Raw genomic sequence first — 27,241 nt, 5'->3', positions numbered from 1 at the left:
AATGGTGCACTCGCTCGTACACTCTGTTGGGTGTTTCTCTCTTTCTTACAGAGTGTTCACCTGACAAGAAAAATATACCTTAAACTTGTTGTTCTGTAGCTCACAGGTGAAGATGAAATCAACTTGAAATATATAGAAGATGCTCTGAAAAGAAAACAATTTCAGCAGCACAGGGAAGGGAAAGAATGTTAATAGTCCCTAGAAACATTTGGAACGATAAATAGAGAAGGAGAACAGATAAGGGTAGCTGGGAAAGTGTTTCTATTTTAGAAAAAAAGTTGCACATTCTTATCAACCACCCACCACATACTATAATTTAAAAGTTGTTGACTACACAGTATTTCTTTTACAGGCTTAAAACACTGTTGTGTGTTGTCCCCAAATACCTTGATTAGCAATTGGCAGTTGAGCCAGGGGAGGGACCCCTGCATTTAGACAGGCAATTTACAAACTCCCCAAAGTCACTCCAAAGAGACAAGGACAAGAGGATTAACAGAGCAATTTTGTCTACTCAGAAGTAGGTGCCACTGAGTTCGATGGATATCCAGGTAAGTGGATATGGGATTGCATCTTTAGCAAAAGAAAGGGAGGATTAACCTTCAGGGGAAAAGGCTGTTGAAACAGTGAATGTGGTCTCCATCGCCACTGATCTCCTCCGCCCCTTTTAGGTTTTTGATACGGTGTGTCAAATTTAGCCATTTAGGTGGCAGGAGATTTCTCAAGACACTTGTGTCGTGTGTTCTGCCAGTGCACTTCAGTGAGAAAGTGACAGCTACAGCTGGAGAGAAGATGATGGCTTAATATTGCGTGTGTGCAACAGACTTCCCCTTCCCTAATTTGAAAACATATTGTATAAAAAGAAAAAGAAGGTGCACGCTTGTACTGTGTAGCTGCACTAGGCAACACCCATCCGTCTGGAGCCACACAATCTGATTTGATATAATTAAGAGAAGAAGATCTGGGGATATGCCTGCAAAATATGCACAGAGTTATTTTAGCAGAGTGACTAAAAGACAGAGCTTAAAAATAGGGAGCTTCTCTGGCCAAATCTTGCCTCTGCAGCTAGAGATGGGCAAATCTCTAGCTGTCATTTTCTGTTTCTCTTCCCCACCCCCCAATTCTTAAATTCACTTCTTGCATCCCCCCCCCCTTGTAGAAATAGAGCTTGCTGGAACAAGTGCAGAAAAGGGGAAGGAACATGAGCATGGAGTTGGACCAACTTCTCTACGAGAAAAAGTTACAGCATTTGAAGTTTTTCAGTTTAAAAAGGGAAATAAAGGGGAATGTTATTTGGCAGAATGAGTTTTTGGTGGAAGGAGAAGTTCAGCAGAATGGAAAGAGTGCTGCCTGCAACAGACACAGAGCAGGGCAGGAAATGAGTTCCTAACACACACACACACACACACACACACACCCCCCGCATGGGCACCCGCATGGCCCCACAGTATGCCAACATCTTCATGGCAGATTTAGAACAACGTTTCCTAAACTCCTACCCACTCAAACCTCTCTTGTACCTGCGATACATTGACGATATTTTTATCACCTGGACACATGGTCAACAGACCCTGGACACCTTCCACCAGAAATTCAATGATTTTCACCCCACAATCAACCTAACAATGAATCAATCTATGCAAGAAATACATTTTTTGGACACTACTATAAAAATACAGGATGGACGCATAGACACCACCTTATACCGTAAACCAACTGACCGACAAACATATCTACATGCCTCTAGCTACCATCCCAAACATACCAAACAGTCCATTGTATATAGCCAGGCACTACGTTACAGCCGTATCTGTTCCAATTCTACAGACAGAGACTCTCACCTAAGAGATCTACAGCAAACCTTTTTAGAACTAAAATACCCAGCAGATGAAGTTAGACAACAGATCAACAGAGCCAGACAGATACCCAGAGAGAACTTGCTGCAAGACAGACCCAAAAAAGAAAATAACAGAACACCTCTAGTCATCACATACAGCTCCCAAGTTAAAACAGTACAACGCATCATCAGAGATCTACAACCTCTCCTGGACAATGACAGTTCTCTTTCTCAAGCTCATTGCCTACAGACAGCCACCCAATCTTAAACAACTCCTAACCCACAATAATACTACAACCAGACGTAACACGGACACTGGCACCAGAGCCTGCAATAAACCCAGATGCCAACTTTGCTGCCACATACACCCGGACAACACCATTACTGGCCCCAACAACATCACACATACCATCTCGGGACTATTTAATTGCTCATCGTCTAACATTGTATATGCCATCAAATGCCAACAGTGTCCTTCAGCTCTCTATATTGGACAAACAGGCCAAACCTTACGCCAAAGAATAAACGGACATAAATCGGACATCAAGAATCACAAGACAGAGAAACCAGTAGGAGAACACTTCAATCTCCCAGGACATTCTATACAAGATCTCAAAGTAGCTGTATTACTACAAAGGAATTTCAGAAATAGACTGGAAAGAGAAGCTGCTGAATTGCAACTCATTACCAAACTTAAAACCATGGAGAGACCTGGTCTGAACAAAGACATTGGATTCTTATCTCATTATACATGACAAAGCCATTTTTCACCTTCTCACCCCTTGCTTTTTCCTGTAAGACCTATTGCAGTCGTTAAGAGTCGTCAACAGGCTCATCACAGCTATCTGCCAACCACCCATTCCCACCACCCTTCTGAGTAATACCCCTCCCCACCTTCTCACTATATAGAAGGATCTGGCAACTTCTGTTTCAGTGTATCTGAAGAAGTGTGCATGCACACGAAAGCTCATACCAAGAACTAACTTAGTTGGTCTTTAAGGTGCTACTGGAAGGAAATTTTTTTTTTTTGTTTTGACTATGGCAGACCAACACGGCTACCTATCTGTAACACACACACCAGTATCTCATGCAACTTTGCAAACAGGATGCTGCACTAGAGAGGGCCTACAGCTGATCCACCAGGGCTCTTATTATGTTCTTATTTGGGATTGTCCTGCCTCACTGCTTATGATTTTGGTTCTGCTTTTGAATATTAATTAAAAAGAGAAAGGCAGGAAGTGAGCTTTCCCACTCTCTCCATTTCTTTCTTTGTTTTGTCTGTCTGTCGTCTCTTTTGATTTGTCTGTTCATGTGCAGAATTTTAAGAAGTCATAATATATTATCACTGATTAGACAAAGAAGTTGCAGTGAATGTAGGTCTGTTTGATCAAGCATCTGTACTTTGATCGCCTAGTTAAACATAAAAGAAATCTAGCCTACAATTTACATAACATCATTATGTAAAAAAAGACACAATCATTGGATGCAACTAAGGAACAAACATTGCCTCTTGTATGAATCTGGCATCTGAAGGTGGTAATTAATGGATTATTTCCACCCATGTGTGACTTTCTTTAACCCCTTTGTCAATGGTCAGTTGTACCAAGAGCTTCCTTCCGCAATATTGCTCTTATTACAGTACTGCCAGAGATAGGAACCAATGGGGCTTAGGGATGACAGAGAATTCAGATGAAAATGAAAAGGATAGCAAAAATTGCTGTGGTTTGCATGTTTCTCTGTGGTCAGGATCAGGAACAGAAACAAGTCAAGTGGACATGATTGGTGTTCATTCACATTGTTTTGGGGTTTTTTTAAAACTCCACAAATGATATGTAATTAATGACCTTTTTTACATTGCTTTGATATTTCCTTTATATTGAAATGAGTATTATGTAACTTGTGTAAATAGTTATGTAATTTATGTATGGATGTAAGGTTAAAGGTAAAGGACCCGTGGGTGGTTAAGTCCAAGCAAAGGCAACTATGGGGTGCGGTGCTCATCTCACTTTTCAGGCCAAGGAAGTCAGCGTTTGTCCACAGACAGCTTTCCAGGTCATGTGGCCAGCATGACGAAACCACTTCTGGTGCAATGGAAACGTTCTGTATGTAGCTTAAGCTAAATAATAGGGAGACAAATAATGTAGCATTTGATGAACTACAGACTGCAATGGAAACCACTGCCTTCTTACATCCTTAGAGAAGTCATATGCTGTGTACAATTTTTTAAAGATACCAGAGATATAAAATGAAGTAACTATGTCCTGGAGGTATCAGAAATTCATATTGGAAAAGTAAAGTTGCTGGGTTTTTTCCTGACCTGGCCTGGCACCTTTAATAGTTACCGTATTTTTTGCTCTATAAGACTCACTTTGTGTGTGCGTCTTATGGAGCGAATGCAGGCTGCGCAGCTATCCCAGAAGCCAGAACAGCAAGAGGGATTGCTGCTTTCACTGCGCAGCGATCCCTCTTGCTGTTCTGGCTTCTGAGATTCAGAATATTTTTTTCTTGTTTTCCTCCTCCAAAAACTAGGTGCATCTTGTGGTCTGGTGCGTCTTATAGAGCGAAAAATACGGTATATGTCAAGTGAAATTCAGCAGATGTCTCTCTATGTTTTGAAAGCATCACCTCAGTTTTGGGCTGTCAAGCAGTGAGGAGAGCCCCCTCCCTCTTAGCTTTAGATTGGTCCCCTTGCCCTAGTTTGAATAGTTGGAGAGAGTTTTGGATTCACAACAATGGAGATTCTTGGGTGACTTTGGGCCCATCACAATCTCTTTGTCAAATCTACCTCATAAGACTGTTATTGTGAGGATAAAGGAAGGGGGAGAACCATGTATACCATACCAATCTCCTTTGATGAAGGGTGATATATAAATGTAATAAATGAATCAATAAATAGCCTTTGCATTTACCTCTCTTGATATATCTCTGGCACGAAAAGGGGTTCAGTTGGTCAGCAAGAAAGGTCTTTTCTGTAGCAGCATCCTGGTTGTGGAATTCCTTCCAAAAGAAGGTGAGACTAGCCCATCCCTGATGATGCTGGCAACCAATGAAAACATATTTATTCCACATAGCTTTTAAAATATATAAATAAAAGATTTAACTCTGTTCCTTTTGAATTTAAGGTTTTAGTTGTTGTTTTTAATTTGAGGGTAATTTTCTTGGTTTTGCTCTTATATGTAAACCTCTTTGAGCTAAGGCTGTTAACAAGCTATAATAATTTATAAAATATAAATAATACAAACTGTCTTTCACTCGTGGTATTCCTTTTGCAGTCAGACAATGGGCTTTTACAGTGGAAACTCAAGGAATACAAAAGTGGAAACTCATTGATACAAAAGAATAAGAACACATTGAAATCTGGGATGGGAACAACCATCTGCCTGCGATAAAACTTTTTCGAAATGACTAACATTTCATTTTCATGTATTTTTCCCACCACCTCCCCTTTTAGTTTTTACAAAGAGTTTTACAGGAAAGGTCCTAATGAAAATGCAATAAAGAAGAGGCCACTGCTATCTAAAAGATTTCATATGGGGCCAGCTTGCGAGATTAATGTACCCGCCTGCAGCTAATGCATTACTCTCACTAGCTTGCCAGAGATGAAACGTCATGTACGGCAACTCGTATTTTATTGCTTTTAATTTGTATCCCATTTTTGGAGCGAACAGTGAATCAATGTCCCTACTTTAGGCCCTTATGGTTGTGATTCTTCACTAGCATAGTTCCATCTTCAACAGACAAGCCCAATTACATCTCTGAGGATGAAGGAATGGCTGCTGCAGGAAGGAGTGATGAAAGGTATGCCTTAATGTAAAGAAACCCCCAATTTCCTTGGCCTGTTGTAAGTGGGCTTTTGACGCAGAATTCTGGGTACAGGTTACCTTGAAGAGGAAAGTCCCATTAATTGGTTTCATCTTCCCACCTGGTAGTGTCTGAGGCAAAATGGCATCATAGCCATGATGACTGTGCATAAGTTAAATGAATGGCTCCATGGTCAACCAGCATCGCTGTAGTGCTGAGAAGCGGGCCCCTATGTCCTGTTTGTCTAAGCTATGTCTGCCCTTCTGTATCCAGGCCTTTTTGGGTAAAAATGGTCCTTGTCTTTTGTCTGACGGCCCCTACTTTGATGGAGATTGTGGATGCACTGTGCTGGTATTAGTAGTAGTAGTAGTAGTAGTAGTAGTAGTAGTAGTAATTTAGATACTGCTCATTACCCAAAGATCCCAGGGTGGTATGCAAGACCAAAAAAACCACACAAAACACATAATTTGCATAGCATAATAATAGAAGACAATAAAATAATCACGGGGGGGGGGATCATAATAGCAGGCTCCTCGCATTTAAAAGGCCATAGTTTGTTTAATGGTTGAAGGCCATTTTTGGAGTGAACAGTGAATCAATGGGTTAGTGTATTAATGGGGGAGGAAATTATTGGGGTCCATGAGTCTAGTGGTGCAGCAATAAAACTGCTAGCACCTTTGCAAAGGTAAGTAGAGTCTGGCATGGTTTCAGATTGGATGGGAAACAGTGTATTGTGATTCCTGCATTGGACTAGACACTCGGAGTATCTTCCAACTCTACAATTCTATGATTTTATAATTAGGATGAGGCAAGGTGTACAATGATTTCCACAAAGAAATGGTTCCTCAGCCCCTTAGCATTTTTCAGTGCCATTAGGATATTGGGAGCATATGAGCTCCTGTCTTCCTTAACTCATGAGTTTTGGTGATGCCATTTACTATTTGGTTGGACAGGTGGTTTGTTGGCAAGATTTTGACTCAATTTTACAACCATCTTTACAGTATGCTCTACAAAAGAAATAACAGTGGATTAATTTTTTTACATTTATACTTCTTCTATAATGGAATTCAAGGCAGCGTATGCAGAGTTCCCAAACAGCCACCCTAATGCTCTAGACCTGCTTAGCTTCAGCACTGTGGGGGCCTCAGACCACACCCCAGGACCCCATTTATTCTAATATGCAAATTACAAAGAGCTTCCAAATGAAAACTGTCCAGGAGAAAGCTATAATACAGATAAGTAAGGAAGCTCCTCTTTTGTTCTAGTGTGGATTATTAATTTTCAGTAAGCTCTGAATTAGGAGTCGTTCCCCAGTGCCTTCCCTGCTATTTCTCAGAGTGATACTTATTAGGAAAAGCAATTTATCAGATGCTTTCAAAATCTGCTGCTCTTGGATTCTGTCTGAAGTAAGGATAATTTGTGAAAACTACTGCATGGCTCTGACTCTAGGTATGCTGTGTGTATGTGCACACTGAATTGGTCCCACTGGTTGTATTAGAATTTATTCAGAATAGAACTCATCATTATTTCCTTTCTCTGCAACATTGTTTCTGAGCCCAAAAAGTGTGACAATTGTTTCTTATGCTTAAGTGTGTGTGTGTGTGTGTGGAATTCAGTTTTATAATTCTTATTCATGTATTCATTCCTGGAAATGAACCTTTGCAGTGGAAGTGAGAACTACTGGTAAATATTATGTGTATATTTAGTTCCATCGGTAAATCTTATCTTGCAACATGAAATGAAATGGCTGCAACTCTGCAATAAGTATCATATGCCTTCACTGGCACTCCTCTATCTAGCTCAGCATCATCTACAGCGTAGATTCTACATTAACTGGCAGCAGCTATCCAGGGTTTCAAGCAGAAGTTTCTCCTAGCCCTAGGTGGAGATGCTGGGGATTGAACCAGGGACCTTCTGCATGCAAAGCAGATGTTCTGCCACTGAGGTATGGCCCTTCACTACAAAGGTACAAGGCATGTTTTGTTGATTTATCAGTATTCTTTCTATTGTTATTACTATGTTTTTGTTGCTGCTGCTGCTGTTATTGCCGTTGCCCTCCCTTCACAATAATGCCCCAGAGCAGGTTACAACAATTTAAAAATAGAATAGTAAAACAGTAAAAGTGGATTACTATCAAGAGAATGAGGTGTTTCCTAAAACATGTGTTTCCGATGTCAAAGGGCAGGCAGGGTAAAGCCATGTGTCTTCAGCATATGGTGAAAAGTACAAACCCAGCCAGTAAGGTGACTGCTGCACTTTGGGCTAGCTGAAGTTTCTGAGCCATCTTCAAAGGCAGCTCTCTGTACAGTGTGTTGCAATAATCCAGTCTGGAAATCAGCAGGTCTTGGAGTACAGCGGCCAAGTCTTCTATGTTCAAAAAGGGCCATAGCTGATCAGTGCTGAGTTGAAGCCCCATTGAGATTGGCTGCAGTCTTCATTTGCAGCACAGTTTGAGTTCAAGCCTTGCAAGAGGGTGAAAGGAGCCAAGGCCTTAAAAGCCCTCACTCTGGGGTCATTTTGCTCCACTGGTCCATCCTTGGCTTAGAGCTTCACTGAGCTATTAGGGTTGCTGAGTGATAGGACCAAAAATGTTTTTTTTTCCTTCTTATCAGTCTTAATTGGTACCTTGGTTGGTGAGTTTTTTTGCCTTTTCATCTGTGAACTTATGTCAGGCATTGTGAGTGGAAATGGCACAGGACAGGATCAGCATAGCAAAGGAGGGCTCCCAAAAAGGGGCCTGGGAGGAGAATTGGCCATGGCATGCCCAAAGTTCAGGTTAGGGACTCTGTCTGGCTGAAGTCTCTTATTCTGGTTGCTCAGTTAAACCCTGGATGCTTGGCTTGCAGCACACCAGGGTTCAAAGTTGAGCTACTCCCAGGAAAGGGTTTGGGCAGTTCCCAATGGTGACAAAATGTAATTATGTCAGCAGGGGCTGAATGAAATGAGAAAAATGATCCTTGCCCTTTTGCGATGCCAACCCCACTTATATGCTGCTGGCCAATAAAGATGTGGCCTGATTATACCCATCACCTGGTCTTGGTTATTTCACCATTCTCGAGGGACCACAAAATGCATGTGCTTGGACAATTAGCCAGCACCTAATTCCCATGACAGGGTGAGCTCCTGTTGCTCGGTCCCTGCTCCTGCCAACCTAGCAGTTTGAAAGCACATCAAAGTGCAAGTAGATAAATAGGTACCGCTCCGGCGGGAAGGTAAACGGCGTTTCTGTGCGCTGCTCTGGTTCACCAGAAGCGGCTTAGTCATGCTGGCCACATGACCCGGAAGCTGTACGCTGGCTCCCTCGGCCAATAAATCGAGATGAGCGCTGCAACCCCAGAGTCGGCCACGACTGGACCTAATGGTCAGGGGTCCCTTTACCTTTACCTAATTCCCATTGAAATCAGTGGGACATGTTAGCCATGCCTAGTCTGACTAATTTCAGTGGAATGTAAGTACAGTGATATTTCTGTGGATATGGGCAACATATTTGGTGTTCAACAACTAACACAAAACATTTGTGAAGATAATGCTAAACTTCAGATATGAACAGATGGCTTAAAGTGTGATTATTTGATCCTTACATCAAATTTAGGAGGCAGAAAGACTGTCCTGGGTTCTCTCCATAGATTCAGAGCTCCTGTGCCAGATGTTTTAATAACATCCTCCAAATAAAGCCTTTTAAATGTGTCTGGATGAAAGAAATTGATTCACCGAGGTTTAAAAGGTTGAAGACACAAAAAAAGTTAAAGCCTTTTAAAGCAAGAGGATTAAGAAGGCTGCTTGTTGACTCTTTGGAAGATGATGGGGGAAATGATTTTGCACCGTGCTTCATCTGGAATCACAGAGAAAATATAATGAAGCTTTATTAATGCAATGCAGATTCTAAGAATGAATTGAGAAATTTAAGAAGTAGCTTGTTGACATTAGCAGGCAAAACTAAGGAAGAGCTTTTACAGTAGGTGAACAAAACACATTTTGTATGCTGAAGTCTATAGCAGTCTTCACTAACCTAGTGTCCCTCAAGTGTTTTGGTCTACAACTCCCACCCAGCCAAAGCTACTGTGAGGAGTTTGACTCAAGGACCAAATGCTTGCATTCTGCTCATGGGTGAATTAAAGCATGTCATAAAACAATGACTTACAAACTATGGTCTAAGAAACTCTTGTCTTTTGTTGGAGGCTTCTCGGAGTTCCTCAGTGAGAACATTTCCTGAAAGATAGCCAGCCCACCACTAGTGATTTTTTCCCTACAATGTATAGCCACAAAAGAAGCCCTGTCCACCCATAGACCAGTTTCTAATGCTGTCTGCCTCCCAAACAGCTCTCTTGTTGCTTGACCCCTTTTTCTCTGGCCTTGTGTTGCTGCTCAGCTTCTTCACAGAGGCTTCCCAGCTCTGATGGACTACTCTATTCCTCAGCCAGAAGACTGGGAATGAGGCACCACAGTGCATGGAGAACCAATGTGGTATCTACCAGAGGCCACTGAACTACACCTCCTAGCATCCCTTAGCCATGTCATTAGTGGCTTATGGGAGTTGTATTCTAACAGTCCCTGGAGGGCACTATGTTGGCTACTATTATCTTGAAGTTTCTGGTTGGATGTGGGTTTCTGACAGACTTAGTTTGTCATTGATAGGTGGGAAGAATAGTAATTGACAATGATACTTAATATTTACATAGCACTTTTCCTATAAATTATTGAATAAATCCTTAACAACAAAAGTTTTCTGGGGGGTGACAGAGAACTAGATGCAAGTCAGATGTACATGTGACTTGACATGTGCAGTAGCAACATCCATATTCATGCCTAAGTGTTGTTGATGTATCATCTAAAGATCATGGAACTCAAAAATGTGTGTCACTAAAATGCAGTGCTAGGAACAGCCCAGAGAGCATATCTGTGTGACAGTAATTGTGTTCCTATCTTGCTTCTTATGCTGGATTGTATTAAAATTCCCCACAGCTTCAAACATGGTGTCTGTTCTCTTATCATAGTGTCAAGGGAGAAGGGACCCTGTTACTATATCTAGAGAAAAATAGAATATTAGCAACCTTCCCAGCAAGGAGAGGAAAAAGAAGTGAAATTAACAAGACTGAAGAGTGGTGCTAGCTGCTGGGTATCAATATGGCTGCTTAAGCATCCCTTTGAGGCACTTGGCAAAGCAGATCATGAGGCATGTGGGGTATAGCTATGTGGGTACTCAGAATAAGCATCATTCCATATATATTAATATATTGATTGTGTTGCATAGCCCTGCTTCAAAATTATGCCTGTTAATTCCTTAGTAGGTACTGTTTGCAAACTGGGTAGTCTTGAAGTGAACATGCCCTGTTCAGGAAAAATATGCTTTTAAAAATCTAAGCCAAGATTGCTTTGAATTTAGTCTCTGCTCCTAAATAAGCTCAGGCCATTCCAAGATGTCCCTGCTACCTTTCTTTTCCCTAGAAACTACTTTCAAGCAGCTGTGGTGAGTAGGTGGCAAGCTATTTCTTTTGTCTTCATGGGGTCTGAAAACCATACCAGCCATAGCCTTGAGCACAAAGATTAATGGGAAATATAATTTGCTAGCATTTAAGACTGGGGACGCAAACATGACAGGCTACAATGTGCATGCAGAAGATCCCAGCATATACCCCCTCAAAAATCCATAATGAATTGCTCTTCCTACCCAATTCCTATTCAATTCCTGTTTGCACTGGCTTGACTTCTCTTACACTGAACATGCCCCCTCAGGAATGCCCCAGTTTCATTCGATAGCAGGATTTAACACCCATGCTTCTTCACATTTTGAACAGAGGAAAGGCACAATGGTGACTCCGCTCTGGCCAAATCCTGGGTGTACCCAAATTGGCCTGATTTGGTTTGGCGTTTGGGATTTGGTGGGCCAGTACTGGTTAGTAGACTCCCTCTCAGTCCTCAGATGTTTCAACCACCAATCAGCTGTAGAATCTCTGGGATACTACATGTTTCCTCAGAAATAATTCCAGCCCTGACTTGGTTGCCCAAGCAGCTGTATTATTAAGGATACTATCAGTGTGATTCCGAGTCCTCTTTGCTAGGCATGCATGATTTAAATGGATGCCCCTTTCAAACTGTAGGCAGTGTATGGAGGACAGCTAACTCACTGCCCAGCTGCTGCTCTTGCATGTCATTTGAGGTAGGAAGAACAGTCCTGCCCTTGCCAGAAGGGTTATCACTTGGTGCTGGCAGGGGCACAGATGGACTGGGGTTGCACCTTGCTGCATCCTACAGCCTCTGACATCAGAATGTGCATTCAGCCTCCATGCATCCCCCTCCCCATTATGTGTTGAATACTCTCCCTGGTGAGATGTGTCTGTCTCAGCTTTTAATTTCAAAACATTCCTGCACACCCAGGCATTTGCAGACTGAAAGACTGTTGCTAGCAACCTTGAAATTATTATATTACTTTCTTGTTTGCTGCCCTGGGCTCCTTTGGGATAAAAGGCAGGATAGAAATTTAATTAATAATAGTTTTTAATAATGCTGTTATTTCAAGCCACCTCTTTATTTGGGTGCAGGGATTTTTTTTTCCAATTTAAAGACACCACCTCCAAATTAGGCAGTGGCATTCAAACCAAAATACATTATACATACCAAAGTCTCACACCATTAATAGCTTCCAAAAGATGATATTCAAATACATTGATAGCTACTGTGTTGATGATGAGAGGCCTGCAGCCAATGCTTAAGTTTCATCCTGCCTCTCTATGAGCATATGCCAGAAGGCTAGCTTGAGGCTTGATCCTGTGCATATTTGCAGTCATTCTACTGAGACAAGTGGGGTTTTCTTCCATGTGCCCAGGAACACAGCATTACTCATTCATCTCCACAACTCTCCTGGGAAGGGGAAAGGAAAAGTCACAGAAGAACCCTACCCCCACATTCCATCCTTGGCATTGTGGCTAGCTTTGCAAATAAGACCATGTCTCATTTCATTTTCATTTACATATTGATTTCAAAACAGGGGGGGCAAGGCACTTTGGACCCCCCCAAGTTCTTAAAGGAGTGGTAAGGAATGTCACACATGCCATGCCAGCACGCCATGTGGCTCCAGCCCCCTCAACAGCAGGGGCTAGCCAGTGCCTCTGTTTCACATCTATATACCAATTATTGCAATCAATAAAACTTCAATGTGGTTTCCCAAAAAAATTAAAACAATAAAAAGTCTAAAAGCAAATATGTAAAACATTCAAAAATAAATAAAACCAACAGCAAGCTAAAACCAGGTTAAAACACATGACAGCTTCTGCATGTCTCGATAGGCTTGCCTATGCAAAAGTATTTTTAGTAGGCACCCGAAAATATACCACTTTAACAGTGATGGGACCCCTCCAAAAAATACCCTGGGAATGGTAGTTTGTCCCAGAGCTTCTTCTCCCTTTGCTTTCTGGAGAGAGCATGAGGTGTGCAAAGGTTGCCATCATGGGTGCAGGCAGGCCTTACTAAACTGAATGTGTCCTGCTTCTCTGTAAAGGATCAGGCTGAAATCGAGACTTGCTCTTTTTGGCTCTTGCACATATCACACTCCCATTTCAAGTTGTCTCCTAGGGAATGAGATGTGCACTGTTCACAGCAAAGTTTCCCCACTACAAGCACAATGCAACATAAGAGTGCTGTCTGCTCTTGGGCATTTACTTCTGCTTGTACAGCAGCAAACAAATGGTTAACACTCTGAGTGGAAAAACACTGAAGTTATTAAAAGATTTTCTTATAAGAATTATTCAAAAATGAGATCTATTGTAAAATGTAAGGATTAATTTATTAATCAGAGCTTTCTGAACTCTCGCATTAAGCAGCTTTGTTATGCTAATTCCCTTATAAATGAATAATGGACTTATCCTCCCATTATTGCCTATCATTTAAAAAGACCCCATTTAGAAAATGAAGATGTCCTTTTCGCTTGCAAATTATTATACGTTTTAGGGCACAAGTTTGTTTTAAAATGAATACTAGAAAATACTCCCTGCCTGCCTTCCCCATCATTCATATTCATCAATCATTGTTCTAATCAGATTTGTCTGATCTTGAGCATTTATCAGAGACAAACCTTCTATGCTAATTAAACACAAGAGAAGGAAGAACTGTGTCTTAGCCAATTTCTTTCTGATAAATTCCCTTCAAGTAAAAGGTTGCCTAGGCAGACATGCAACGGTGGGAAAAGATTGACAGCCTGCTCTGTTCCAAAGACTAGCTGTACCGGCATGCAAGAGTACCGTATATGATGGTGCATGCTGAAAGCTTCACCACATCATGATTTGACATTTATATTAATTAATTAATTCAGTGTTGTTGCTTTTTTGTTTTTGTTTTTTTAAGCCATGCTTCATCCTGACAGATTCAAGTGTGCTGTCCAATAATGCAATGCTATGGCCCCATCTGCACTATCCATTTGAAGTACTATTATAACACTTTAAATAGTCATGGCTTTCCTCAAGGGATCCTGAGAAAGGTTTGTTGTTAAGGTTGCTGGGACTTTTCTAGGAACCCCTGTATTTCCTAAATTCCCAGCGTTCCCTGGCACTGAGGCATTGATCATTAAACCAACCTGGAAACTGTAGTTCTGTGAATAGCTGTTAAGTACCCTTAACAGGCTGTGATTGCCAGAATTCTTTGAGGGAGCCATGACTGGACTTCTTGTAAGTAGGAAGGCATGTTAAGTATAATTTTTTACTTGACAGTGAAATGGAGACTGACAGTGTATATTGCTGAAAAGGTTTAACAAGGGACAATTCCACTGTATACTACATGGTCTTTGAGCTCCTTGATGGGTTGATAATAATTGTTATTGTTCTCTGCTAGCTAACATGTGAGTGTTTAACCTTAGATCACATGGGAGGCTATTGAAGTACAAATCTGCCATCTTGGAAGTGTGGTGGCTTGGGTCCTTTGTTCCCAGGCTCTGTGGGAGTAAGGAGGTAATGAAGCTCTCCAGGAGCACATAGCTTCAGGCTGTAAGGAGAGAGAGAGAAATATCTTTTCTTATAGGCCTGTTTGGAATTATATTTTATTTCTAAGATGCTGAGCCTGTGCTGGGCAGCACAAAATCTTGTATGGAATTATTTGGGTGTATCTTTAATGTTTTTGTTCTGTATTGAAGGAAGTTCTGTAAGTCAAGTTTTGAACAATCTTATGGGTCTAATGGACAATATAGTGGACAATGTTTCATTTCAGAAAGGAGTCAGTTTTTCTGCATCCAGTCACTTCAAGCTGCACGATATTAATATCTGCAGTAAGGCAGGCAGGTCGGGCTGAGGATAGTGGAACAAGACTCCATTTGGCTGAGGATAGTGGAACAAGACTCCATTTGTCTTAATGAACCAGCTTCCACTACAGCGACACCTGTAAAAGTACCTCTGGGCTTGTAACTTGGCTGTTCTACCAGGCACAACATTTTTGTCAGCCAGCAGTTCAGTGGGGGAACAATATATATGGTTGGTGTGATTTGTGCAATTTTGACTGCTTCAAAAAGTGCTACCCCACTGTGGGGCATTGCAGCAGCTAAGCATACAACCCCTACATGGCAGTTCCAGTTCATGCAGATGACATCTCTGCAAGGCTGTAGTTCAGTTGTCATTAGCATCCTACTTGTGGTCCTGAAATACACCTATGGGAGCCACTGGTAAGGATGAACCACCACCCTGCATAACTGAGTGGTTTTTCTTAAGCTGAGCATTAAATCCTGAATCATTCCCAGTGGATATTGCTCCAGCATGTAAAAATAACAAACAAAAACCCTGCAAGAAACAATGTCCCAAAGCATATTGATTCTCTTTCCTATCCCCCCCCCCCAGTTCTGTATATCTAAAGATACGTGTAGCGTTATTTATGCATTTTCTGAGTGACAGTTTTGTTTGATTTTGCTTTCCACCTAGCTGTATTTCCACCTGCAGGACGCAGAACGTTGGCACTGTTTGAGTGTCTGACCTCTTTCTGGCTGATGCAGCAGAAAACTGATTTAAGCTGGCAAAGCAATAAAGGCAAACAAAATAAACTCGCATTCTTGGCCTGTTTTGCAAGAATTCAAACTTAACTAGTATTTTAAACGGGCTGTTCTTTTAAAAAAACACAAAACAAAACTCTGTCTTCTTCTGAAAAATGAAGCAGTAGCAGTTGTCACCGCTTTTCATGATTTCTGTCTTGCAATACTTTAAGCTTAACTGGTATTTTACACTGACCCTTCTTTAAAAAAGCACAGCAAAACTCTGGCTTCTTCTGATAAATGAAACAGCAGCAGTTGTTGCCACTTTTCATGACTTTTGTCAGAAGAAGTAAAACTGCACTGTGCTTTAATACTACCAATATTCTTCCCCCCCCCCCCGCCCCACCATTACAAACGATGCCTGACCTGCATTGTATTTCAAGCCTTTCACTCACATAGTTCATCTCATTTTTATTTCTCTCAGTGGAGTGAAATCACAGTATTTTAGAGGAGACAAGACAGCATAATTATCATGCTATGAAAACAGTTCATTTGTCGAGACAGAGATGAAAGATGAGATGGACAAACCCGAGGAAAGATTCTTTGCACACATTAGTGGTGTCAGCTGCTAACTGCTATTCCACTCATAAATGAATTTTCAATGGCACTGAGGTTTTTTTTTATTAAGTAATGCTGTCAAAGGTTTTTTCAGAGTGTGAAAGGTGCTTTTTAAATAAATGTGTTCATTTTGGCCTATCTTTGGGTTGTAAATCAAACACTCTATTAAATTTTACTCACTACCTGCTGAAGAGCACCAACTGAAGATGAATCTTCACTTCCAATATGTTTTGTCTACTATCACACTCAACATTTTTAATAAGCAAATCATGCACTGCAACCAATTGGGTAGGCTGCTGTCTGAAAATACATCCTAATGCCAAGCATTAGACTTCAAAACTCAAAATGTTAGGGTTCTTAATGCACTTTTTTTAAAAAAAAAAGTTATTAGCTTGATTATTCCAAGAGAATATAAAGATTTAAAAAACATAAGAAGAGCCCTAATGGATCAGACTAAATGTCCCCCTAGACCAGGGATGAAGAACCTGTGGCCCTACAGATGTCATTGGATTACAATTCCCATTGGCCCCAGCCATCAGGGGCAGTGTTCAGGGATGAAGGGAGTTGTTGTCCAGCAACATCTAGAGGATTGCAGGTTGTCTTCCCTGTCCAAGATCTTGCTTCAAACAGAGGGCAGCCACATACCTCTGGGAAACCTAGAAGCAGGACATAAAGGCAATAGATCTCCATCACTGTTTATCTTATACCAGCTTGGTAAACGTATCCTCCATGAATTTGCCTAATCCTCTTTTAAAGCCATTGTGCCATCACCACATCCTGACAGGAAATTCCATATTTTAAGGCTGAATGCACATTACACACTTAAAAAGCATGCCCATCATTCTTTTACACAATTTGGATTGAAGATTGGGGTGAATGTATCAAAACACTATTTCATAATAAACTATGGGATAAATATGGACAGAGGCTAACGCTGTGTCTCCAACAGGCCAACTAAGCCAGGTGAGAGTAACCGATGGGCCTAGAACCCTCTGTGAGTTAGGGATTTTCCCTGCATGGGAAGACAGGTTCTGAGCGGATTAGACTAATAGTGGGTCCAATAGCGAAGAAGGTGTTTTCTGCACATGGTGTAGAGGGAAGTGAAGGGCAGGTGGGGCTCATCAACCTGAGACAGTAGCTCATCCAGGAGAAGGAAAACTTTGATCCTAAACCTCTTGTGCGTTGTAGGATATCTTCAGAAGAAGAAAAGACTAAGGAGTAAACCCTACACAAATCTGAAGCGGAGTCACTAAGATGGTTGGATGGCAACTCCTGCAGCCAAGTAGGGTGCCAAACATATTGCTCTGCTTTCCTTTGGGCCACATCAGCAAAGCCGAGAGTGGGGTCTTGTCATCTGGGCAGCCCAGGACCTCCACACATACAGAGCTCAGGCTTGTGCCCCATGGAGGTCACTTCAGTGCTACTAATGCAGCGGTTTGACTTCAACCCTGGAGGCACATTCCATTGTCTTTCGAGAGAGAGACATGTCAGCAGCACGACTACCCTCACTTGCAGTTGGAGTAGACTGGATGCAGAGTAAACAGAAGTGTGTATGCAGCTCCAGACTGTGTTCTGTGAAAGTGTTTGTCCATTTTCCTGCCTTGAATGTCATTGGAAGAACCAAAATTCACAGAATATGGGAGACAGGAAGAGAAATTTGCCCCCTTTTCTGCCATCACATACTGAGAGCATGTACAGAAAACCATTCAATTCATTCTGTTTCCTGGTACAGTGGTACCTCTGGTTATGGATTTAATTCATTCCGGGGTGCCGTGTGCACCCCGAAAAATCCGTAACTAGAGGCACCACTTCTGCGCACAAACACAGCGTGATAGAGTTCTTCTGTGCATGCACGCAGCACACAGAGACCTTCTGCGGATGCACGAGCAGTGAAACCTGGAAGTATACACTTCCGGGTTTGCCGCAGCTGTAACCCAAAGATTCTGTAACCCGGAGATTACACAACACGAGATACCACTGTACATGATCCTGGTGCTGCATTTTATTTTATTTTACAGCAAGAAACTCTGCTCTTCCAAATTCTTACAAACTGTCTCTGGCTGTTGTAGACTTGTTGTGTACCTTTCTCCCTCTTGATGGTTAGAAAGCTTGTCAAAATCTTTCTGTTCTGCCAGGTTTTTATCTGCTGCTGGTTTTTAAACTGATGCCCTGATGCTGTTTTTACAGCTAGTGTACTGTTATGTTGTTTAGTTAACAAAAGCTGGGGAATCTAGTATGTGTTTTTTATTGTGATTCCTGACTGCTAGATTGATCCACTTTGATTGTCTAGTTATACGCACACTGTGTGTGTGTGTGTGTGAGAGAGAGAGAGAGAGAGAGAGAGAGAGAGAGAGAGAGTGGGAGAGAGAGAGAGATTATTTACTATATTGCTTGATATACTTGATGCCCTTCAAAGCCTTCAGAGTACACCTTGCTTAAAAGGTAAAGGGACCCCTGACCATTAGATCCAGTCGTGACCGACTCTGGGGTTGTGGCGCTCATCTTGCTTTATTGGCCGAGGGAGCCAGCGTACAGCTTCCGGGTCATGTGGCCAGCATGACTAAGCCGCTTCTGGCGAACTAGAGCAGCACACAGAAACGGCATTTACCTTCCCGCCGGAGCGGTACCTATTTATCTACCTTCACTTTGATGTGCTTTCAAACTGCTAGGTTGGCAGGAGCTGGGACGGAGCAACGGGAGCTCACCCTGTCACGGGGATTCAGACCACCAACCTTCTGACTGGCAAGTCCTAGGCTCTGTGGTTTAACCCACAGCGCCACCTGCATCCCACACCTTGCTTAGGGGGTTAGAATACATAATACAGAGGCAGCCACTATGGTGCCTACCTGTCAGGGGCAGGCTGGATGATGAAGAGTGGTGGGAGGCTGCTGCCCAAGAGAAGAAAAAGACACAGAAGAAGAAGACTTAGATCCTAGATCATGGTGGTGGGATACTGAAGAGCAGTCTGAGATAAGCGGGGAGGTACTAGAAGCAGGAGGTTTGAGCAATCAAGTGGGGGTGGGGGAACATCTGCAGAAGGAAGGCCTTCCAGGACAGGGTTAGAGGCTGAGAGTCACAGTGCGAGTGCAGATGCAGACAGAGAGGAGTCAGAAGTTGCCCTTGCTACCCAGCAGCAGGACAGTTTCTGTCCTGCTGGCTCTCCCCCCTCTGTCCTGACACCCCGCTCAAGGAGAGTCCTGCACATTGCTTGGCTAGAAAGGCCCATAGGAGGAGCCCAGCCCCTTAACACAGCCTTTGCCTGCTTGGGAGTGATTCAAAGTGAGAGGCTAGAGAGGAAAGGACAAACCAGAGGGCTCTACTATGTCATTATTTTCTGTTAATAAAAAGCTAATTGCCTTCCATGCCTCCTGTGCTTCCCTGTCCTGTTGTTGACCTGGACATGCTTCACAGCTCCTTGACCCTTCCAGAGGTTTGCTGGACTACAACTCCCATCACCCCCAACTATGGACTATCCTGGCTAAGGCTGATGGGAGTTGCAGGCCAGCAATATCTGCAGGGCATTGCCTTGGTTATCCCTGAGTTAACACTTATGGTAGACCCTTTCTGAGCATCTCAGGAGTGAGCATGGGCTGCCACTATCCTTGCAATGGGGTACTACTCTTCTGGAGATACTGTTTTAGAAGATGTTCTTCTGCATGGGGCTTGTCTACATGGTGCAATCTGAAACCTCATGACTGCTGTGCATATACACCTCACAAGGAGGTACCGCTATCCACATGGAATCTGCACATGAGCACTGGCCATAAATGTGAACCTCTTCATAGTATTTTCAGGATGTTACCAGTTAAGAGAAGCAGGATGTTACTCACTCTCAGTTCCTTTATTTTTGCGGGATCCATGTGATAGCGTTGAAAGTCCAGCCAAGAAAAAAATGTCTTCAACTAGCCAATAAAACTGAGATGCTAGTTCCTTCTATTCATTCTGTTGAATAGCAAGCTTTTGATTTTCAGTTTCAAGCTGTTACTCCTTGCTGTTAAAATGTTAGGTATTTTGTCTTCACGAACACTAAAATTAGGGTATGCCGTGTAGAATCTGCAGAGAAACCATCAGATATATTTGTAAATACTTCAAATGAAATTCAGTGTTGCAAATATTTTGAAATGGATTCAAACAGATCACCACTAGGTTATGTTACGGCAGATGAAATTCTTTTAATTACATGGTCTACTGTTGGGATTTGAAAAGTATTAGGAATATCAAGCTTGCCGTAAATAATCCATTGCATGTCTATAGTGTCTCACACCTTTTAAGTGCTGAACAAATTAGCTAATTAATACAACAGCCCCTCTAACTCTAGTTTGGTGTGAAAGGCCACAATGAAAGACTCTGCCAACACATAGGCTAAAACCATCAGGCATATGCTTTTTACTGGTGTTAACTAGATGCTAGACAACAGATACCAAGGAAATGAGTGGGAAATTTGCAAGTGAGTGTGGATAAATGGGTTAGAAAGCAAAATTTCTGCAAAATGTTCATTATTGCTCACTGTTCTAGTCTAAACACCCCACTAGCTGGTTAACCTGTATGGGCAGGTTATGGGCAGGTTAACCACTCTCAGTGGTTATTGTTTTATCCACTACGACCATTGGACTCACTATTGGTCTCATCCACTCAATCTGCTGGAACCTGTCTTTGTACACAGAGGAAGACCCTCACTCACTAAGGCTTTAAGACCCTTGGCTTGCCAATCAAAGTCATTCCTGGAGTGTGGCTGCTGTCACATACTGGAAGCTTCTAGGGGCCTTTGGTGAAGAAGAAGAGGAGGAGGAGGAGGAGGAGGAGTTTGGATTTGATATCCCACTTTATCACTAATGCGGGTGGCACTGTGGTCTAAACCACTGAGCCTAGGGCTTGCCGATCGGAAGGTCGGCAGTTCGAATCCCCTCAATGGGCTGAGCTCCCATTGCTTGGTCCCAGCTCCTGCCAACATAGCAGTTTGAAAGCACGTCAAAGTGCAAGTAGATAAATAGGTACCACTCCGGCAGGAAGGTAAACGGTGTTTCTGTGCACTGCTCTAGTTTCGCCAGAAGCAGCTTAGTCATGCTGGCCACATGACCTAGAAAAACTGTCTGTGGACAAATGTCAGCTCCCTCAGCCAGTAAAACAAGATGAGCGCCGCAACCCCACAGTCGTTTGCGATTGGACTTAACTGTCAAGGGTCCTTTACCTTTGCCTTTACCTTTTATCACTACCCTAAGGAGTCTCAAAGCGGCTAACAATCTCCTTTACCTTCCTCCCCCACAACAAACACTCTGTGAGGTGAGTGAGGCTGAGAAAAATGTGACTAGCCCAAGGTCACCCAGGCGGGGCCACGAACCCGGTTCACCATATTACGAATCTACCGCTCCTAACCACCACACTGGTTCTGAGAGCTGAGTGCAGGGTGGGGACCAAAGGTAGACAAAAAGAAGGAGCACAACACATCCCCCACCAATTACTGCCCTTCCCCTAACGCCCCATGCACCTCATGTATGCCTTTCATTTGTACTTAAAAATAGGAGGGTAGGTTGCATAACACTGACTAAAAATAATCGCTAGATATTTTGTTCATAATCTACAGAAAAGGGTACTCTATAACTAAAATAGGACAAAAGTTTATTTTGTTTTATTTTTAAAAGAACTAAATGGAATAGCAAACATTTATTTGACCTGCTGAAATCACATGCAGCTGAAGACTGCAAGTTATGCTAATAGAATATTCCTTGTAGCTGGAAAGAAGAAAGTGCACTTACCTGACCCCTGGATTTTTACATTTTTCCATTATGTAGATTGACTGTTTTGATGGGCTCAGGTGAATGTTGATATCTGGGTCTCAAGGTGGGAATGAATCTGATTGTCTGTGAATTGGTAGAGAAATGAATATGAGCAATTGCCGGTTACAGTATTGGCACTACATTAGCTGCAGATCAAATAAAGCTTTGAAGCAGCTAATCATTTTCGGAGTGGCCATCGAATGACAATATTGACAAAGCCGAAATGCTCAAGAGCCAAAAGGAGAAAAAGTGAGATAGAAAAGCAATAATAAAAAAGGCCTCTCTGATCAGTATCATTTTTTATTGTTCTGCTCAGAGATGAAATGAAATAAACTGTGCAGCAGAACAGACAAAAGGAAGAGCCACTCACACATCATCAGCAAACTCAGGTTCCTTGAAAGGTAAACTGTGTCCAATTTTATAAGAAGATCTTCCACATTCTTATTATTAGCAGCACCAATGATATATAGGAAGCTTTGATTTTAACAACCCATGTTTCTATGGTCTCTCACACAGCAGTGGATTGGGCGCAAGGGTACTTGCTCAAGGGGCTGTTACCTCAGTGAACTGTAGAAATGGGGCCACTTAAGCTTGGTTTGAGGAACTTAAATGGATGAAACTGCCAGTCTATTAGTGTGCAGGAAAATTACAGTGCATGCACAATTCTTCACTGTGGCTGGCAGATTACGGCTGCATCTCTGGCTTCATGTGTGTGCTTGACACATGCCCACTTAAAGCAAAGCTGGAGAGCTCCAAACTGAGGTAAGACTGAAGTGTGTAGGAGACTAATAGACAGAAACAGTCTGCAGCTGGCTGCCCAACAGGTTCCAGTGACAAGATAAGCTATGGGGTGCCAGGACGGCTCTTCACAGGATTGTCTGGAGAAATGGACTTTACAGGATCCATTCTAGAGGGCAACAGCTGTGTTTCATCTGGGATATAAGGTTTCAGGCGGTCTTGAAGGTACCCTGAACCTAAGTCATTCAGGACGTAGTAAATTAGGACAAGGACCTTCAGCCTGGCTCAGAAGTAGATAGGCAACCAGTGCAAAAGTTTTAAACAGTGGTGCCACATGCTGTTTATCTTGTAATTACCGGTATTTGTATGGTTTAAATGGATGTTATATGTATAGAGTTTTACTTCTAACAATGTTTAACTGCTTTAAAATTATTGTTTTTTCTATGTTTTTAGCAGTTCTGTGTAAGCCACCTTGAGTCCCATCAGGGAAAAATGTGGTGTGTGTGTGTGTGTGTGTGTGTGTGTGTATCATAATAATGTGCCCTCATCAGCAATCTGGCTGCACCAGTTGGAGCTTCTGAACCAGGCCCAAGGGCAACTCCACATAGAACAGATTGGTTTTTAAATGTTTCCTCATCCCCCTTACCTGTTTTATGTAACAACTTGCCTGATAAGGAGTTCTGGAAGATCACATCATTGTGAGATTTTGGTTGCTCCCAGTAAAGGTATCACCAAGCTATGGATTTTTTAAAAAAATATTTTTAATGTGTCTCAGATTTTATCAAGGAGGAAAAGTGTGTCAACTACCCTAAGTCTGGGAAATACTGGCATATTTCCTGAATATGGAATAATGTAATGTAATGGTAATGAATTGCTGTGCGCTGGAGCACCTTCCAAGCTTTGTATCTTTCATCACATCCCTTTCTGTGCTCAGTAATCCCTAAACTTACATAATGCAGAGAAAATGGCATTCAAAGTGGTCTTTATGAACGTTTTTTGTGTTTCATGGCTTGAAGATAAGAGTTTCTGTCTGCTGTAGAAAATCTCTGTCAACAGAATCTGCTTGATCAAAGCATCCGTTGTCAGTTATTAGTAGAAGGAGTGAAAATCCACGATACTGTGATGATCTTCAGCATTTTTCAGCTTGCCATTTTATTTTATTCCCCCCACCCCAGTTTTATGCTTTCCAAATTGTAACAATAGTTCAACATTTCAGCTCATGATTTTGTCATATATCTGGAGGAGAGCAGGGAAAGGAAATGTTTTTCTTTCTCGCCTTTGGAGAATAATTGAGTCTTTTCTCCTGCAACACATTTTGACTTGCTTGCACAGTTCTTCATCAGTCCTGGTCTCCTAACTCCGATTTGTATGAATCATTAGCCATTATAGTTAAATAGGCTTCCATTGAGCCTCTCTGGTGAGTAAAACCACTGTCGTGTGCAGGACAATAGCTAATACATGATAAGGAAAGCTTCCCAATCTACTAAAAAGAGGAAACTAATCCACACTTTAATTGTATAAGGAAATAGCTCCTTGAAGGTATAATTGACAGTATGCAGTGGAATAGCCTTGCATTTTCCTTCCCTTCAGCTAATCCCCAACAGTGTTTCTTATATCCTTCATGAATTCTCTCATTTTAGAGTGAACTGTGTGGTGCTTCCCCTTTGGCATGACCCACCTCCAGAGTTGGAGATGCCCCAAAGGCGTGTTAACTTAGAGTGAGGTGCCATGGCCATATCCAAAGGATTGTGGGACAAGCACTCCGTTGAACTTCCAATATGTGGAAGCTCCTCCCTCCTGTGCCAAAAGCAGCAGCAGCAGGAGCTCAACAACAACAACAACTGACCTTTTCACTCCACTTTGGTCATTTCCAGGTGCAGTTTCTGTTTTCACTGATAAATGGAGACTGGTCATGAAATTTTCAGCACAGCACTAGTCTGATCTATTAGCAAAGCCATGTTTTGCTCATGCATTTCTTCTTTCCTTACCTTCTACAATTTTGGGTGTTACAACAACATGCTCATGTACAACAATCTTTCCTTCTCCCCCCCCCCCTCCAGATTCCGCAGCTGTATAAGCTTTGCCAGAACCAACTATTCCCTAGACACACTGATGCAGGAACCAAGGATGTCTGTTTGTCCCTGTCAACATGGCTCTTATGGCTCCAAGAGAAATGTGTGGCCTTCTCCAAGTGCTCTGGCTGGGCTGAAACAGGCACCCATGCTCAGTCTGTGATGCTGCCGGCAAGTATCTATGCCCTCATGTCTGGCAGTGGCACTTTGATGAGTGTCAATGCTTTGAAGTTCTTCATTTTAGAAATGGCTGCTGTTATTGTTGCTCCTAGTCCTGTTCTCCACTCTATGCAGATGCTACATTTGAACAGAACAGGCCTCAGAGGCCAGTTGCCCTTAGGATATGATACACTGACTGTAACACAAGCAGGAGGGATGGGGTGAGATGAGAAATGTGAAACTAATGGTGACATAGTAAGCTCCTGTCAGATCAAAGTTGGCGGGTGGTTGCCCTTAGGAAAAGGATGCATGCTAGCAAATGGTGCGTTTTGCAAAAGTGTTGGTTGAAAAATAGTGTGAAGCAAGCAAGTGTAAAACAGTGTATTTTGCAAATGTGTTGAGTACAAAAAAAATAGCATGAAGCAAAGAAATAGCAAAAATAGGGATGCTGGATAATTGATACAGGAGCTTTGCTTAAAGAAGGGAAATCAGTTATCTTTGCTTTCAGCCTTCTCCAGGTGAATGGAAACATAAACATTAACAACCTAATTCATAACCATAAATATAGTGCACTTTACATTAGTATACATTTCTTTTTTTCCCTTTCCCTTTTCCCCTTTTTGCATATTACCTGGTTGGAGAACTGCATTACAAAATTCAGATAATGTGGTGTTTGAGGGAATAGCTGTGTTTCGGTTCACATTCATGTGAATTATGTAAGTTCATCTTCAGATGTGAACTGACTCAAATTTATCCCCCATTCCTATTCTCGCCATTTCCCCTCTTCCAGGGAGTACCATTCAAGGAAGGTGTGAGCATGCAAACCATCTGGTAAACATTAGGGGCACATGGACCAGCATGGCCCCACCCTGCCTGTTCCACTCCTGACTTTCCAAAGTTGAGAGGGCAAGTGTGAAGGGGATTTCTAACTGCATTCAGCTGAATGGGCTGAGAAGGTCCTGCAGTCCTTTACACTCAACCAGGAAAGTCAGGGGTGGCACAGACAGGCCAATGGATGGCACTTTGTGCCATTGTGCCTTTCTTTAAAAAATGCCTGAACAGGGTTGCTGCCTTCCTTAATGTTCTGACTAAATAATGATTTTGACTAAACATCAGGAAGAACTTTCTGACACTAAGAGCTGTTCGACAGTGGAACAGACTTCCATGAGAAGTGGTGGCCTATCCTTCCTTGGACGTTTTTAAGCAGACAGTGGATGGCCATCTATCATGGATGCTTTAGTTGGGATTCCAACATTCCATTGGGTTGGACTCAGGGTTACTTCCAACTGTACAATTCTATGATTCTAGGAATGGTTTGCGGATTGTTGTTGTTTTTTGTGGTGACTTCCCAGTAGCTGAAATGTCTTTGACTGATATCTCCAATAAAATAAAATAAAATAATAAAATAAAATGAAGACTAGTCCTAGTCATTGCCTGTGGGGCTTTATCAGCTGCTTGCAAACATAATCAAAATTAGGCAGCAGGGAAGACTCCCACACCCTCCCCTCTAATATAATCTATGAGTTGAATAAACAGCCAGTGTGCTGACAAAACCTGTTTCTTTCTAACCTTTAAATGCTGATAAGTATTTTATATTCTGAAAAGTATAGAACTACCAAAAGAGATTAAATCAGAAAGAATATAAATAAATGTTCTGTACAGTGTTTTCAGTGTGCTGGGAAATTGGCAAATATACTCGGAGAAATGGTTGCATCAAATGAAAAATGGCATTTGTTAAAAAGGTTCGTGCCACAAAATAAAAGAGGGGAAATGCTGACAGCATTAGTCTGAAGCTAAATTTATTATTTCCACAGATATAAGATATACTTCTAGCCCCTTGAGTCTGACCAGTGCTGAACCTTATCAGACATACTAGAGATAGATGAATTACCCCATAAACACACCAGCATTTGTAATCAAAATAAAAATTCCTGCATCTGAACTTTTCTGTATTTACTGGATAGGCTTAACATTAATACATTGCTTCTCACTTCTACCACAAATCTCCAGAGCAAATCAGCTTGAAATTAATGGAACTTGTACAAATACCAAAGTTGCTTCAACCCCTTAGCACCCCAATTAATTCTGGCACAGTTTCACCTGCCCTTCTACCACTGACCCTCAAGCTTCTTGGCTGGGCCAGCTGTTTTCTACCTCCCAGTCTTGTCCCACAGGTTCCTGTTTTGTTCTATTATGTGGAGCTATTTGATTTCACCTTTTCCACAGAGCAGCTTGGTTCCCAGTAGTCCATCAACTTGAGGTGGTAGCTCACTTCAAATAGTAGTTTCAGTAATGAAGCAATTTG

At 42.1% G+C, this 27,241-nt stretch overlaps 1 protein-coding gene across 17 annotated transcripts in view; it reads left to right on the top strand.

Moving 5' to 3' along the window:
* The first annotated feature begins 328 nt into the window (after positions 1-328).
* LOC310766652 (uncharacterized protein) overlaps positions 329-27,241 on the top strand; it is a 139,275-nt gene continuing 112,362 nt past the window's right edge. For 9 of the 17 annotated variants that reach the window (XR_014550293.1, XR_014550295.1, XR_014550296.1 and 6 more), the window contains exons 1-2: positions 329-548; positions 17,382-17,475. Coding sequence is in view for 5 of the 17 variants with exons in the window: in XM_083623146.1 (XP_083479272.1) it covers positions 17,448-17,475 (28 nt within the window). In the remaining 12 variants the exon portion in view is untranslated. Of the gene's footprint in view, positions 549-17,381; positions 17,476-22,283; positions 22,369-22,483; positions 23,676-24,765; positions 26,699-27,241 lie in introns of those variants that run through there. The other 8 variants (XR_014550294.1, XR_014550300.1, XR_014550301.1 and 5 more) reach the window with 5 other exon arrangements.

Source organism: Podarcis filfolensis (genome assembly GCF_964270895.1).
Source record: "Podarcis filfolensis genome assembly, chromosome: 7".
Taxonomy (NCBI): Eukaryota; Metazoa; Chordata; class Lepidosauria; order Squamata; family Lacertidae; genus Podarcis; species Podarcis filfolensis.
The sequence above is the reverse complement of the archived record's forward strand: the minus strand, read 5'-3'. Positions and strand labels throughout refer to the sequence as shown.